The following is a 15457-nucleotide window of genomic DNA, read 5'->3' as shown; positions in this document are numbered from 1 at the left end:
CAAATCTTTAGCATTATTTAGTGGAATCAGCTTACCACAGACGTATTTTAAAGAGCCGGCATCCCGCCTTTTCGGAAAATATTTGCTGCTAGAGCTGTCATTTCCAATGGAAGTTCCAATGGAATCCCACGGACATCTACAGTTTCATCAGCTACTTTTAGTCCGTCATAGGCTTGGAGTAAATATAATTTGTGTTGGAGAAAGTTTTTTCAATATGTTTAATCTTTGTTCTTTCGACAGGTCGATTTCAGCCGCTTTCTTCAACTAGTCTTAGATCATCATATATGGTCTGTTTCTCGAGTTTTCACCAATTTCTTAAATGAGATATCTACAGTATGTCCTTTTGCTCCTAATAATTAATCCTAATAAGTAAGAGCGATTCAACATTTTCGATACGGTGCGAGTAGAATGTTTAGGTTTATAATTTCCCGCCAAGACATTTGCAAAGGGCTCTTGTATGGTCCCGGGTATGGCTCTACTGAAAATTGACTCTCTACCATAGTTCATTGCAATAAGATTATTTTCCCAGTAAACGTCCAGTCGTGTGTGATTAATCTAGTGTATGTCCCATAAACCCATCGCGGCGCCGAAGTCAAACAGACTTTGTTGGGCAGAACTGTCCTTCTAGCCATTCTCAGCTCGTCGACGTACCGTCCCAACTGCTGACAGCAAGGGATGCTTTCTATGCCGACCCTTTCTATGCATATGTACTCAACCCCTTGTTGCGATGAAAAAGCTTTCTTCAATCTACGGCCAGGAATGTGGTCCTTGTGATCAGTATAGACCAATCATGTCCGTCTGTCGTAACTATACGAATCTATGATCTTTGCTGCTTCTTCTGTGTTCCATCCTCCTTCCGCTTCGATAGTTCAGCGGTGCAAATCCTAGTCCAAATCTTGGCGCTCTTTTTGTAAAACACTTTCTTCAAAACCTCTACCACCGTCCGGAAAAATGGGCGGGACTATGTAACCGCTGATTTCACGCTCGTAACAATGGGTGGTTCTCAGGCATCGTTTCTAACGATCAAATACCCCACATATATAGCATTTTCTCATTTTTCTTATCTCTGTTACTTTTTTTAGGCAAATATCCTATTTTGTAACAATGCAAACCTACAAACAGAAAAACTTAACCTTTTTTTGTGACAAAAATTTCTCAACAACTGGCTAATAAAAAATAGCAGGACAAGCATTCTCTCTGCAAAAATCAATACATTCATATGGAGTCCTTGGCAATTTTAACAGGACCTACCATTAACCTAGCTTTCTTCGATTTTGTGCCGCGCTATTTCTCAGTGCTCAAGCTCTCCTTCGGCCTTATCCTGATGATAATTCGGTTTGCGCCATCAAAGGTGGGATGGTACCTGGTGGGATCTCCGACCTTTCGCAACTAATTGTCATTGTCGTCTTGTGCTCCAACAGACTGGTAGGAAAAACCGAATCGGACACTTTTTACTGACAATCTTTACTAATTACCGACTTCACTATTAGGAGCGCTTTGGCTCTCACCGAAATCCTCTCCAGTATTGAAACACGATTCCTAATGAGTTTATACATGATTCGATCCATTTCTTCACTTGTCTTGTTAATTCGCCAAATCCTATATTTTCGTTATAAAGAATTCTATCTAGTTTGCTGTTATTGCTCTAGCAATTGCTGAGTGAATCGGCTATTTTGGCCTGTGCTATGCTAACATCCGTGATTATTTGGATTTTTGACCATCCATTTTTAATCAAATTTAAGGAACACGTTTGTACTCCTTCAAGATCTGGCAAGTGTGCTTTGCGTTTTTAAACACTGTGTAAGCGTCCAAACCCGACCATCCACATATACTGCGCAATATTGTTAAGCGTGCTTTCATATAAAGCAAAGGTGCATACCAAGAGTACGGCTTTCATTTGTAGGTTGACTATCTCGACGTGCAGCTTGCAAGCTATGACAAGGATGCGATTTTTCTAGTGTCGCTTAAGAACATCAAGAACGTTACTAACTCCGACAATCGATTAGTAATTGAACCAATAAATATAGGCCGAACAAACAGGCTATTTTCATCAATGCAAGCGTAGCTCTTCACGTGGAATTAATTAAAGAGAATATGTGTCTGTCTGCTGGTCTATTTTAAAATGGTTCGATTTTATTCTACGAACTGATAGAACTCCTTACGTTTCATTTTATCACTCATGTTACATTTCAGATTTGAGCGATCTGTCAAATATTTGCTTTAGACGCCGCAATTATCCGAAAAAATGTTTTACAGAGCGTGTCTGATGTTACATTTTCCACACTGGTTGAAATTGATAGCGTATTTCAACGTGCAGGGTGTACGGGTTATGGATTGATTAAGGAACGGGAAAATTGGAAAAGTAGCACGAAATTGGCATTACACTGGCATTTAAATGGGAGAGCGAGATAACTATCACAAGACAAACGAATAATAATAAATCTAAACCTAGAATTCAGATTAAGTCCCTTATATCAACAAAATAAATCAGTTGATTAACAAATGTCAAACTAGTACAAAGCCTCGAGCTAGCTTTATATAGGCAATTTTTTTGGATCCTTCGAATATAAATTTCGAGGTCTAGTCAATGATGTTTCCAAGCAACTAGCCCCTACAATAGGTCAAGGGCTTGGCTGCAATGCAAAAAATACTTTACTCAGAAAAACGGGCTAACTGCCGATTTGTCAGTCTCAACGCAGCTTCACGTATCTAGGATTTGTATTGATTTGACTTGCTGAAATGACAGGAGCCAAAAAATTTAGGGCCAACTTCGGTGTAGTGGGCGTAATGTTAGTTATCCCCCACTATATTTCATTGAAACTGACCTACCACATAGTAATACAATATTTATTATTAAGCTCTATGGGAGCTGCACTCATAATATTTTTTATCAAATCTAAATAAATACTGCAGGGACTGTATTGTGGGCACACATAAAAACTGATATAGGAATGAACTCAAATTATATATTCTCTTTTGTATGGTAAAAATGACATTTCGATACATGCTATTTTATTTAGCTTGAGAGTTGCATTACAAATAATATAAATGCACTTTTTAAAATTTTTCTTTCTCCTAAAACCGAAAAGTTAGGTACTTATTAAATAAATAGTACTTTTGTTTATATAATATTAATCAATATTAACCCTTTTTCGCAGAAAAGAAATTGTTTTAATTTATATATATATATATATATATATATATATATATATATATATATATATATATATATAAAGCATAGCAGTACGAAAATTACCCACCCGAAATAAGATAAAATTGACTAGCAGAAAAATGCCGACATTGATATTATTTGACGAGGAATCTATTTATTACATTTTTATTATTAATAACTATAGAAGTATAATATATTGTGAACTATATATTCTTAGATTTGGCACAATCTATAACTTACTTTAATAAACAGTCTCCTGTAGGATTAGTGAATGTCGAGTACAACTTGAACGCGTCGAAAGAGTATTTTTATTTTCAAGAACATTTAAAAAGGGTATTCGTTTTCAAATTTCGTTTCATTCGTACTATTCGGCTACTTTTGCGTACTGCGCTTTCCTTGTCTACACTAAAATGATAACAGCTTCGAGCTTTAAATAAACGTGGCCACATTATTATGTAGCGAAAGTTCCATTAGAAGTATATGGACACTAATATTGGCAATTTGCCTGGCATTGTACTGTATCGGCAAGAATAATAATCTTAATAGTAACAATCATTTTTTATTAGGTTCGAGGGCTCTTTGGCAGTTTGCTCTCTCCCTTTTGCAGCCCGAGTCAGCGGTTAAGGAGGTCACAACGAGAATTCGTTCGCAGATTCATTCATTCACTCATGGCGGCGCCCGTGCAGTGCCGATAAAGGCATTGTGTTTTTTCAGAAATCTGTGAATTGTGAATTGGTAAGTGCTCGTAAATTACTGACCCCATTTCATTTATAGATTGGGCGAGATATTTGACTGGACGATTCGTATACTCATGCTTCTGACAAAACTGTTATTCTGGGTGTAAGCCCATTTGCTAGTCTGTAATACTTTTCTCACTAGCGCCATTCGGCTACGTGGAAAACTACGACCGTTTATTACGCTAAATAGTTTTCGTTCGCTAATATTGAAACATAAAAAAGGCATCCAATCAACTTTAACTTTGGTAATCAGTGCAAAACGACGACCTGTTTTGGCGCCTTGCAGCAACCTGGCGGCGAGGAGGCTGCGACGTGTGAGTGAGTGAGTTGCTGTCGAGCGCTACGTTCGTACGCGGTCGGCACTTCGATGTTGTTGTTGCCGCTACTCCTGTAGTAGTACAACGATACGCAGTTATAAGGTGATGACGATTTACATAAATCAATGATGAAGGCAACATAAGCTAAGAGTCAACTTTCGACAGAAGTAATTGGGTTCTATCAAATGGGAATTGCAGTAAAGTGGCAAGCAAGGGCGCTTCGCTAAATGTAAAAAACTTAAAGAATGCTTTCGTGTACTTGTTCAACTGAAAAAGTTGGTTTCTTTGCCTGAATCGAAACATCCTGGCATAATAACAGAAACTAGCCGAAATGATAAATTTGGCGATCCCTTGATCTCTATCAGCTGGTTAGGGTAGGAAATGGCGCGATTCCTTTATAGACTGCTGCCTAGACTGACAACGCCGATTAGTCAATTGACGTTATTTACAACCAAAGTGAAACTATGGAAATTATGGTCGTAACTTTGAGTATTATGTAAAAAAAAGTGGAACAAGACACGATTTGTGTAGCTTATTGCCAATAAATTGCTATTTGTAGCAATAAGATACCTCAAAGGTTGAAAGAGAATTTTACAAATAATTATATTTTTTTACTAATTATCACGATAAGGAAATACGCGATGAGCCGGTTGTACCAATCGGAAAGTGCAACAAACAACAAAGAAAAAAAACTACCAAAAGCGATAACATGATGGAGATATCAGAGCATGATTTTTCATGAAAATTTTTAAACGATGTACAACATTTGACTTCATCTTATGCATATTATCATTTATAACTTAATCTATAGAATTGTCTTTGAGGATGGGCTTAAATAGTGAGAAAAACAATTGCAATGCGCTAATTTGACTAGGTAGAAAGTTCCAAATAGTATAGGCTAAAGAACGAATCTGACGATTTCAAACATTATGAAAGCACGACGCAACTAATGATGAGAATCACTACCATAAGCGGTATTAGAGACGTACCAGATACTTATGACTACAGGTATTTGTCAAGAATGTGTTTTAAAATATCGAGACAAAACATTAAATGTTCAACGTAGAAGGCAAACGGCAGAATGTGCAGAGCTTTAAACATAAAACAGACTGTTTAGATGGTGGAAGGGGGAGTAGACATAAGTGCTTGTTTTTGAAGTTTATTATAGATTTCATTCTGTGATCGTGATTTAGGTCTAAGCATTCGATTCCGTAAATATCCATAACTCCAAGAAACACTTGCTTAAAAGAAAATATTTGTTGACTTCATATATGAGGTCGCAGTATGTTTCTCTTGCCCATTTGATTACACCAGAGACAATCTTCGGCCATATATATATATATATGAAGTCTATATAATATAAGCATATAATTAGAGCAGTTCTTCTACAAAATAGGTAGTATAAGGCGTAATGTGCTACCAAGTCGCCTTGGAGTGTATTTGATTTTGTCAAATGATCTATTAGTAAAAAAAAAACTTCTCACTCACATGATTTCTTCACGTGAGTGAGAAGTTTTCAGGTGCGACCTCTGTATAATCACCGGATTCCTGTTGATATACCGCCCATTAATTTTATGTTAGTAATTTCAGCCGCAGCCACCCGATGGACGAGTGCTGTGGGCGAGGTGCTGCCGGGAGCTCGAGCAATCGGCCTTCATCCCCACATTACCGTCATCTAATCACCAATCTAACCTTAACGACGACATTCGGCGTCCCCTGCACTCGGCAGCAGGGAATAATCAGTGGTTTCAGTTGCGGTCCTTCCTCTATCTTATCTCCATATTTGTTTAGCCATAGCTGTTCTCGTTGTTGGAACTTCTACTGGCCATCTAAGACTGACTCATCGGTGGAGCTGTTTGTTGATACAGCAGTTGGAGGCTTACAAATCGCGCTAAACAGGCTACCTAAAGCCCTAGTTACATTAAGGAGTGCTACTGCTGCAAGCTCAACGCTTACGTTAAGGTCTCGTAAATCTAAGAAATTTAACAAATTGCAACCTTGTTGTTCCACTTATAACTGGACGGTGGCACGACCATTTTAAATAAAAATATGAATCGTCCAGGAGTTCCTTTAGACCCATTGCCTTTGGGAGCAGGAACCGGGGGCCCGTTTAGCGGAGATCGGCTACAAGAGCTTAGCGCACTTCTAGGTCAAGTGGCTTCTAGAAGAGCTCAATCACAACGGGGTGTAGAGGCAGTGATCAAGGCACGAGAAAGGGCACTACTTGAGAAGAAGATTTCGTCGTCGACCAAGTAAGTGTATGATAATTATATTTCTCTCTTTAGATAAAAATTAAATGTGTATCGAATTCAAAAAAGGTATACATAGTCGTGAAGATTACAACAGTTTATATAGGGCTCACATAAATTATTCAATTTCTAACAAAAAGGGTTTCTTTCATCTATATAGTATAACCTTTGGTTGTCCAGTCTCTTAGGTTGTACGATATGCCCGAAATGATAACAAAGAGCACTGTACACGTTTATTGGCAAATCTACTTATTAATGAAATCGTTGCGTTAGGGAATATAATCAGAAAGGTGGTTCAGTTATAAAGAGAACATAATGTGCAATAGCCAGAATGTATATATATATATATATTTTTTTTTTTTTGAGAAATCTTGTTTCATGTTTTTATGCGGTGTGATCAAAATGTAAACTGTTTCGATTCCCCCCAATACAATTGTTGGGGGACTCGAAACAGTTTTATATATAATATATACGAAATTTATATTAACTCACTTATTCTTTTTGGCTTTTCTTAAGTAATTAGTGAGTAACATCCTGTGCAGAACAATGTGTTGAATTCAAATTTTAAAGGTGACGGGTGGGTATGGTATCGGACTTCCGGCTGGAATTAAGTGATTTTTTTTTCCTTTGAGATTTTGATTCAGCTTTTGAGAATCATATTTGATCAATGCAAAATCGGTATACTCTTTTCCCGTAATATAATTATTATGTAAATCCAAAATTGTTAATTCTAGTAGATAATATTGCCTCTTACGAGGGTCATCCTATTTTAGCAGACAGATTTTAGCCCTATCAAAAAAACGTATCTCAGTTTCATATATCTTAGTATTGTCCCATATTTATTTTCGAAATGCTGTTTCTTATTTTAGAAATTAGCAATCATATTCTAGTTAATTAAAGGCTACTGCCCTCTCTGCTACCACTTATGATGATATATTTTGAACATTGGCCTCAACTAGAGATACGATGCTTCTATGATCTTAGTTTGCAATACACTGACCTGTATTACAAACGAGGCTGCAATGTATTGCAAGGAAAATTGTTCTGCGCATATGGATAGCGTTTTAGACTAAAAAATTTAACAATTCCTAGCGGTATGTTTGGCAATTCGCTAAACATAATAAACTTGTTTTATGGGTTGATTTGTTAGGTCCAAGTTGAAGGGATGCTATCGGGGTGCCATCGAAGACTGTGAGCAGGAGGAGAACTCTCTGCGAAAATCGTTGTCGCTAATTCAGGATATTCAAACAGCCTCATGGGCAAAAAGAAGTACACAGCGCGCTGATCGCCCTCAGGGTGCATTACGTCGAGGGGCTCAAATGCAATTGTTACGCATGTGGGCCATGCAATTGCCTTTGTGGGTGCCGTCGAATAGCGAAAAACCGCCTCCCCTCTGCGGCGCCATTCCCGCTGAACCAAATTACGTAGCTAAGGTCGAGGACATGGTGGCTGCCTTGGTGAAAAACACTGACTCCGGTGAAGGCACCGAAGAGGACGAAAACTGGATTCTTGCCAAGGTTTTTATCTTGCTAACACATTCAAAACAAGGAAATCATCTGTGTATCATTAAAATCAAAATTACGGAATATCCAGATAACATAAATTTTTCATGGAACACTAATTGTTTATAGAAATATTGTTGTATGAAGCTCTCAAATTAAACGCCAAGTTTTGCTCGGAAATGTAAGCAAACCTCTTTGACTTTTATCGGTAACGTTGCGTTGTTGTGATTTATTTTAAAAAATCGCATTATGAACCGATATTAATATATATGCTTTTGTAAGCTTACTTAAATCGAACCTCACTGCATATGTTTCAATACTCGCCGCTAGGTGTCTCATTATAATCCAACGTCATGCAAATATGAAGTAGACGATATAGATGTAGAAGGACGGGAAAGGCATCTGGTATCACGCAGGAGGGTCATTCCACTGCCGCTGCTACGGGCCAACCCTATAACGCATCCTGAGGCAATATTTCCGAAAGGAACGCTTGTAAATGCTCTCTATCCACAAACTACGTGTTTCTACAGGTATGTAACGTGCATACGAATATATGTTCATTTGCTCGGCATATATTTATATATATATAAGCCAGGAGACTAGAGCCAATTAAATCAATTAGTATTTCATATTCACCCATCCAATTACAGTAACTGCAAATTAATTTTAAAAACCTATTGTTGAAATAAAGCTATTCTACATTTACTGTCATCAGAAAATCAATTAATATTAGGATTCTAAAGCAAATTTTATCTTTTCTGATCTTTATTTAAACTACTGAACTGGGGTCTTTATGCATATAGCGTTCGTTGACGAAATGAATCCAAAAAACTAGTCCCGGTTTACGACTCCTAATAATTAGTAAAAATTACATATTGAGATATATTTTTGTGTGAAAGTTTATGTACAGAGTTGCATAACTAATGTACAGCTTTTAGAGGAGGTCGAATCTCGAACGTAAACAATTTGGAAACCTTGGTGCGTCACTTTGACGGTAATGTATTAGAATTCTACCGTTTGAAGCCCGTCAACAACATACCTATATTTATTTTTATTACCTTTTCTTAAGGCAGAAATATGTGTTTCTCAATATAAGCAGGAGTATCAAGAGAACTCAAAAACGTATGTACTTATTTTAGGGCTTTGGTGGATGAAATTCCTCTGGGTCCACAAGAGGAGTACAGCGTTTTGTTTGAAGACACCAATTATCCAGAAGGTTACTCACCAGCTATGCACGTGGCCCAGAGATACGTGATATGCTGTAAGGATCAACGGAAGAAATGATCCAGTGAATTTGCACATCTTCACCATCACTTGTAAAGAAATGCATTTCTTTTAGCTGAAGATGTGTAAGTCTTAGATATTCTCACAGTGTGAGGTCCGGGAACGAATGTTTCGATTATGCTTATGCGTACTCTATGTATGCACATGCAAAACATCTTTACTGCGTGCTTGAAACTTGCTACAATAAGATATAAGTTCTCCCAGAGAAGCATGCATTACAAAATAGTTAGCAGATTTTTGTAAATATACAAATACATGTACAACCATACACAGCAAAACAACCAGCATTGATGGATTCTGTGATTGTTTTGGGGTCACCAGGTACAGAACACCTATGGCAATGTAGGAGGGCATAATGCATAATGCGCAGAATAGTAGGCTCTTCTCCTATCCAGTATGAATGAATACTCTTTTAGAAGGCAGTCCAAAAATGTGTATCTTCAACATCCATTACATTTATATATAGTTATAGTTTTGTATTTATTTTTAATCAGAGAATTATCTGGAGATACCAGGAAAATGTTAACATTAATTGATTAATATGATCGGAGTCGGCCAAATAATATGTCATCTTTTTCCTCATGTCAAGACAAATGCAATTCTTGTAATTAAAACTTAGGATATTCGGTCATGTATCACGAAAATCCAGCTTTGAATGTTTGTTTTGATCCGAGCTCGGTTCATTCTTTTTGGTGATTGCTTTATAATTCAGTTAGGCAAAGAACGTATTTGTACGTTACTTAGTGTGTTAAATAAGGGCCTCCTTAAACATATTTTGGCAGCCCTACAAAACCTAATTTGCTATGTCCTACAAGTTAAAAGGTGTTAATTGAAGGTTGAGCAGACTGTTTTTCTGAGAAGCCTCGTAGTTATTGTACTGTATATTTTTCTTTAAGGAAAAAATTTTTAAAAAAGAAATGGTTTTGGTGCCAATCGACGTTTTGTAGAGCAGATGGCTTTATCAAGCCATCTGCTCAATTAGCCGTGATTATATATCTATATATAGCATGTGATACTACGCAGGTGTCCATAATACTTGAGAAAAGTTTAAAAATCTCTGATATTTCTATGCATCTGATGGCCAAGGTGCTGGAGTCCAGAGCTTGAATGTTGATTACAAAAAATGAGAATAAACTGTTATAGTCATTAAGTTAGTTGGAAAGTCGCAGGACCATCATTTTGGTAGTCTAATGACATCATCGAAGCAGAAGACAGCTTTTGCCCACAAGAAGATATTCTATGATAGTTATTATAATAATTATCATTGTTTTTATTGCTATTATTAATTGATAATAACGTTAATATCATTTGAGGCCTATATATACCATGCTCGGTTTATCACCGTTGTTTACCAAAAGTTAACGCTTGCCAGTAGCGTTTGTGTAGATATTGTTGACTTCTTCGTCTAACATTGAATTATAGAGGTACCGTCTGAAAATGGGCGCTAAAAATACACGCCTATAGAAAAGGAAGTGAATAGTAATATAAGGATACAAAATATAAATTATTAAAGATGAATATATAATGCGTATAGGTATATACGCATGTGTGTATGTGAGTAAAACTGGATGAATACGAGATATGGCCAAATAATGTACATAATGAGATCAGAAAAGTGAATAGAGGAGCCTGTTAATTGTCTGCTAAAACTATGTCACCATAATAAGATCAATATGATACAGTTGAACCCAACAACACGAACGATAACAACAACAGCACACAAAAACAACAGAAAATCCGTTGTTGTTACCGTCTACATTAGTTTTTCTGATAATTGGAACTCAGTAAGTTAGCAACATCATAGTACTTACAATGTATAAAACAGTCATATTTATTTAAAGTGTATTGATCTGTATGAAACGAAAGCATAGGATATTGTTGATGTTATAGGCAGTTGCGCTTGCAAAAGTGTACAAATCTCCATCGGGCAATCTTGTATATATTTTTGTACCGTGCATACCGTTCTTAAAAGCGGCGCTGCATTTTTTTTTTTCGAAACGGTTGCACACGCAGGACAGTGTCCAAATGGCTAGTTGGTGGAGGCAAAAAGCCAAATAAAACGCGTCTTCTAAGCTAATTTCTAGAAATTTCAACCGGACTGGCTAGCAGTTACTACAGCATGAAAAGCAATTTTATATAATACAATTGCGAAGACAATAAAGAACTATCACGTTGTGGGTGATCTGTTTATTGATGAATTGCGTCTTCAATAAACTGAAGTGTGGCCACTAATGCGAGGTGATCAGAAGGCAGGAGGGGGCTGGGAATGGCCAAGTACTCGGTGTGGGCGACGACCTCATGCGGAGGGAGGGGAATCACACAGGTCACTGATAGCTCCTAAGAGAAAGAAATAAACAAAACACTTGTAGAATTAGAGTATGTATAATTTCATAAAAAATATAATGAGACAGATACACCACACACTAGCTTGTTAATGCATTAATTATTGTAAAATCGAGAAATGACATATCGAGAAAATGTTTTCAAATTTAAATGTGACCAAAGGAGAGCCGAAATTTAGGCCCTGATGTAGATCCATGCTTCAAGTTAATCATTTTGGTCGATAGAAAGCTCAGAATTATCTAGTCTGTACGTCAAAATGTTTGTTCTTACAATTATTCAATGAGCAAGATACGGTATATATCATTTACGTCTTTTATCATTACATCTTTATTGATTATAAAAGAAATACTACGATAAACACTAACAAAGAGTTGTGCCTTCACCAATCGTTTGTTGATAAGTAATATGTGGTTTGACATAGGTAAGTCTAGAAGCTTTTCTTATAGATATATATTTTTTTATTCTTGGCCAATCTTCGCCATGTATTGCTGTTTAGTCTCCGTCTCTGAAGCCTTTTGGACGTAACTACGGAAGCCGTGAAGAGTGCGCCTCTTAATAACGCAGCCGCTTATTTTCATCTGGTATTGTTGGTATTTTTCCTTTCATAGGGGGCATCTCTTCCCTCCGCGACAGAGGCGTTTCACCATTTGGTATCCTGAGTTAACACCGTCATTCTTGCTGTTTTGCTAGATTTCCAATAAAATTCCTTTTGCAAAAATGCCGAAATTCGAGCGCGCAGCTTACGACAAACTTATTTATTTGATACCAGCCTTGCTATCGCTTTAACCATTATCGGAACTTAAATTAAATATGCACGCTAAAGTCGTATATATTGGTTCGATAATATAAAATTAATATAAATTGAAATTCTTTCACAGAAGCATAGCATCTGTCTAGCTAAAAATTTTGAGTGAGGATTGATCCGACTATTAGCAATAAAATCCGATAATCTTTTATTAAATGTCTGTGGGTTCATAATATAAGTTTAAAGTTATAGTTCTCCTTAATATATTTGTATGATAAAATCATTCTAAATGGATAGCGGTAATGTTGAGGAAGTTTATAGCTTACATCAGCCGTAACTGGAAACTTTACAGCATTCTCACTAGTATATTATGCGATTGAACTTCGTTGATCTAATGCATCAATATGCCCTGAGCTTACAGTAAAAAAGCCAAAAGAGTGGTTCAAACTCGTCTATGTCAGAGAAAGTATACTATGTACTAGTGTTGTCAATGAAAAATAAGTAAATGCACAATTTTCTAGCATCGGGTTAAGAATTAAATTTAGGCATGCTTTTCATTCATGACACAACTACTTCTTGTGGAGAGAATAAGATTGTATGGGCTAAAATTCACACACTAACGTTGAGGACAATCCGCGCAATGAATGAATTGAAGGGAAGAAGTAACTAGTATTACTTCTTCCCTTCAATTCATTCATTTTCATTTTGATTAACATATACTAGTATGTTAATGGGCTCAGCGCAATTCGCTGATTTTTGTAAAAATAGTAATTGAAACATTTATTCCGTTGACCCATATAGCCTCACAAAATGGGGTTAAATGAAACTATAAGTTATATTAACTTAACGGCATTGAAACCTGTATAACTATTATGATTATGGAAGCCTTTGGTATAATTATCCATAATAAATACTTTAAGATCAGCATTCGTGGCTTGCAATGTCATATACGCTTATATATGCTGGCTCACTCTGGTTAGTGTAGCGCACCGAGTGGTAATGTAAAAGTAAATCAATGTAATGTAATGATTTCCATAAAATGCTCCTCGTTTTCATTTTCTCGTTGGAAATGTGACATTTGACATTATAGCAGAAAAAGGAGCTAATTACCTTGCTCTCTTATTATTTACCAAACATTTGATGAAATAAGAAGAAAAACATTACTATATATAGTTCCTGGACTCAGCTTAAGGAATACTGTTTAAATTTTATTATGACGTTACACTTTCCGCATGCTACAGTTCAAGGTATGTATCTGACGATTATTGCAAAGCTGAATTCGAAAAGTAGAAAAAACTTGATGAGACTAACGTTATACGATTCCGTAGCGTTTTTAAACTATAAAATACCAAGCGTTTTATTGAAATATACTTGCTCATGTTCGCGGAGCTTTGCTACTATAAGAATGACTGAAAATTAGATCGTTCGAAGGTACGTATTGCTGGGCTAATAATAAAACCGCGTATTTTAAATTAGAACGGGAGTGATTACTACCTTGGAATAAAAGATATAATCCAGACATCCTTTAAAATCCACTGTGTAGTTGGTGTAATCCGGCGTCCCGTACGCCGAGCGGAGCGTTTCGTGAATACTAGCTGTTAAACCGGACACTGCCTCCTCCTCACCTAAAAGCGTATCGTGTTATAGAGGCATCTCGTCATTTGATAAGCGAACAGGCACGGCATTGTTATATAATATTTAAGTAGTATTGCACGCCCCATGGTGTAGTGCTTGAAACGCTGTGTTGGGCTATACTTAAACAAAATAATTCGTGTGTCGCATCCTTCTCGAACTTAAAACTGCCGGTCACGACGCCCGAAAGTGGCATGTATCATACGCGTGTTTATTGTGACTCGCTAGGTTCAAAGCCATACGGCACATTAGCGGAATAAATCATAATGGGTGTAAATATATTATCGCATTGAGTTTAAGAGTTTTGGATTGTAGCGCATTTGTTCTTATATTTATGCTTTCTCTCTCATCCAAAATGATGAGGGCCTACGTAAATTTTAAGAGAAACGCCACTGACAAGATTTTTTCATATCAAGTATTCATAATATTCATTCAATGATTTTGATGTAACTTACTGCTTTTCCAGTCAGCAAGACTATGAGGTACTTCTCCCGTTGTGAAGAGTCGATATACGCCAAATTCAGGACAGCTATTAAAATCTCCACAGAAGAGGAGGGCACACTTGGCATCACTCTAAAATAGAGAGCATCAACGTTGTAATAGAAATGGTAATCAGTTGCCTGATTTTATCCTTCCATCGTACTTCATTAAATTTTCTCCTAGAGCCACGACACACTGTGAACATTATTCTTAGTGAAAAAGATGGTGTATTTCAGAGTGTAAGGGAGCCATAGACGGGGATGGAAAAGTTATCTACAGCAGCGAAAGCTAATTACAAGGAAATCTTCGCCAAAACAATGTACTGTTAGCTTACATAAACTTGTTTTACTTAACAGTAATTTTAAATCACAGATTTTATGTATGGATCACACATCAATCAAATGAAATCACATAATCAAATGGAATGACGACCGTGTATATTACACACGTACAAAGCATATGGAATATTAACATTTGACACCAAAATATTTGAATCACTATCTTGTCCTATCTAGTTGCCGAAAAAGGCAGCTTTATCTATAGCTAGTGTCCTCTTAATGCGGTCCTCTAATTATCCGTTCAAAGTGGAAAGGCCTAGCGAAAGCGAATCTAATGCAGTAATAATTTCAAGGTCCTTCAACGTCTTCTGAGAGCCGGTGTTGAGTCAATTATCTTGCCAGTTACCTTTTGCTTTCCACGGTCCTTTTAAGACACCGACCATATATATAGACTTGTATTAATTATCTATTGGAACAACAGTAGTAGTGGTGCTTGCGACTAATCTATGGTACGTTTCCTTTTAATATAAGTGAAAATTTTATCAGCAACATATGGCTCTATACACGTTCGTCTAATTTGTCCTTTTCGTTCACTTAAAAATCTAAATGTTAGGTCTGCTAATCTTTTCGATAGTTAGTTATGTCGGATTTACCCAGATCGTATTTGCTTTTGACTTGCGCTCGAGAGTTCTGAGAAAGACTTTAGACAATTGAAATA

The 15457-nt window shown here is 36.7% G+C and overlaps 1 protein-coding gene and 1 long non-coding RNA gene across 5 annotated transcripts; one reads left to right on the top strand and one right to left on the bottom strand.

Annotated features, from left to right (window-relative positions):
* Nucleotides 1-1280: 1280 nt before the first annotated feature.
* LOC111251116 (uncharacterized) lies at nt 1281-15192 on the bottom strand. Of its 4 annotated transcripts, XR_015328043.1 has the most exons (6): nt 14437-15192; nt 13844-13974; nt 8302-11598; nt 4177-4297; nt 3413-3890; nt 1281-1422 (listed from the first exon to the last, which is right to left on the bottom strand). It is a non-coding gene; the product is annotated as an uncharacterized LOC111251116 (long non-coding RNA). The 4 variants fall into 4 exon arrangements; XR_015328042.1 differs by lacking the exons at nt 1281-1422; nt 13844-13974; nt 14437-15192 and having other exon boundaries at nt 3301-3890; nt 8302-8440; XR_015328044.1 differs by lacking the exons at nt 1281-1422; nt 8302-11598; nt 13844-13974; nt 14437-15192 and adding an exon at nt 5715-5838 and having other exon boundaries at nt 3301-3890.
* On the top strand, nt 6276-11455 carry Sgf29 (SAGA-associated factor 29). Its single transcript, XM_022808232.2, has 4 exons — nt 6276-6478; nt 7626-7992; nt 8308-8507; nt 9117-11455. The coding sequence occupies exons 1-4, from the start codon at nt 6276-6278 to the stop codon at nt 9259-9261; spliced, it is 915 nt and encodes a 304-aa protein (XP_022663967.1). The 3' UTR covers nt 9262-11455.
* Nucleotides 15193-15457: the final 265 nt, after the last annotated feature.

The sequence above is a fragment of the Varroa destructor genome, unplaced genomic scaffold (assembly GCF_002443255.2).
Source record: "Varroa destructor unplaced genomic scaffold, Vdes_3.0 BEIS01000005.1, whole genome shotgun sequence".
In the NCBI taxonomy this organism is placed as follows: domain Eukaryota; kingdom Metazoa; phylum Arthropoda; class Arachnida; order Mesostigmata; family Varroidae; genus Varroa; species Varroa destructor.
This window is presented reverse-complemented; position numbering and strand designations above follow the sequence as displayed.

Bases quoted from the DNA above. Each gene is read 5' to 3' on its own strand.
- Sgf29 (XM_022808232.2), top strand. From the start codon at position 6,276: ATGAATCGTCCAGGAGTTCCTTTAGACCCATTGCCTTTGGGAGCAGGA. The intron at 7,993-8,307 runs GTTTTTATCTTG...ACTCGCCGCTAG, and splicing joins AAAACTGGATTCTTGCCAAG to GTGTCTCATTATAATCCAAC. The intron at 8,508-9,116 runs GTATGTAACGTG...TACTTATTTTAG, and splicing joins CAAACTACGTGTTTCTACAG to GGCTTTGGTGGATGAAATTC.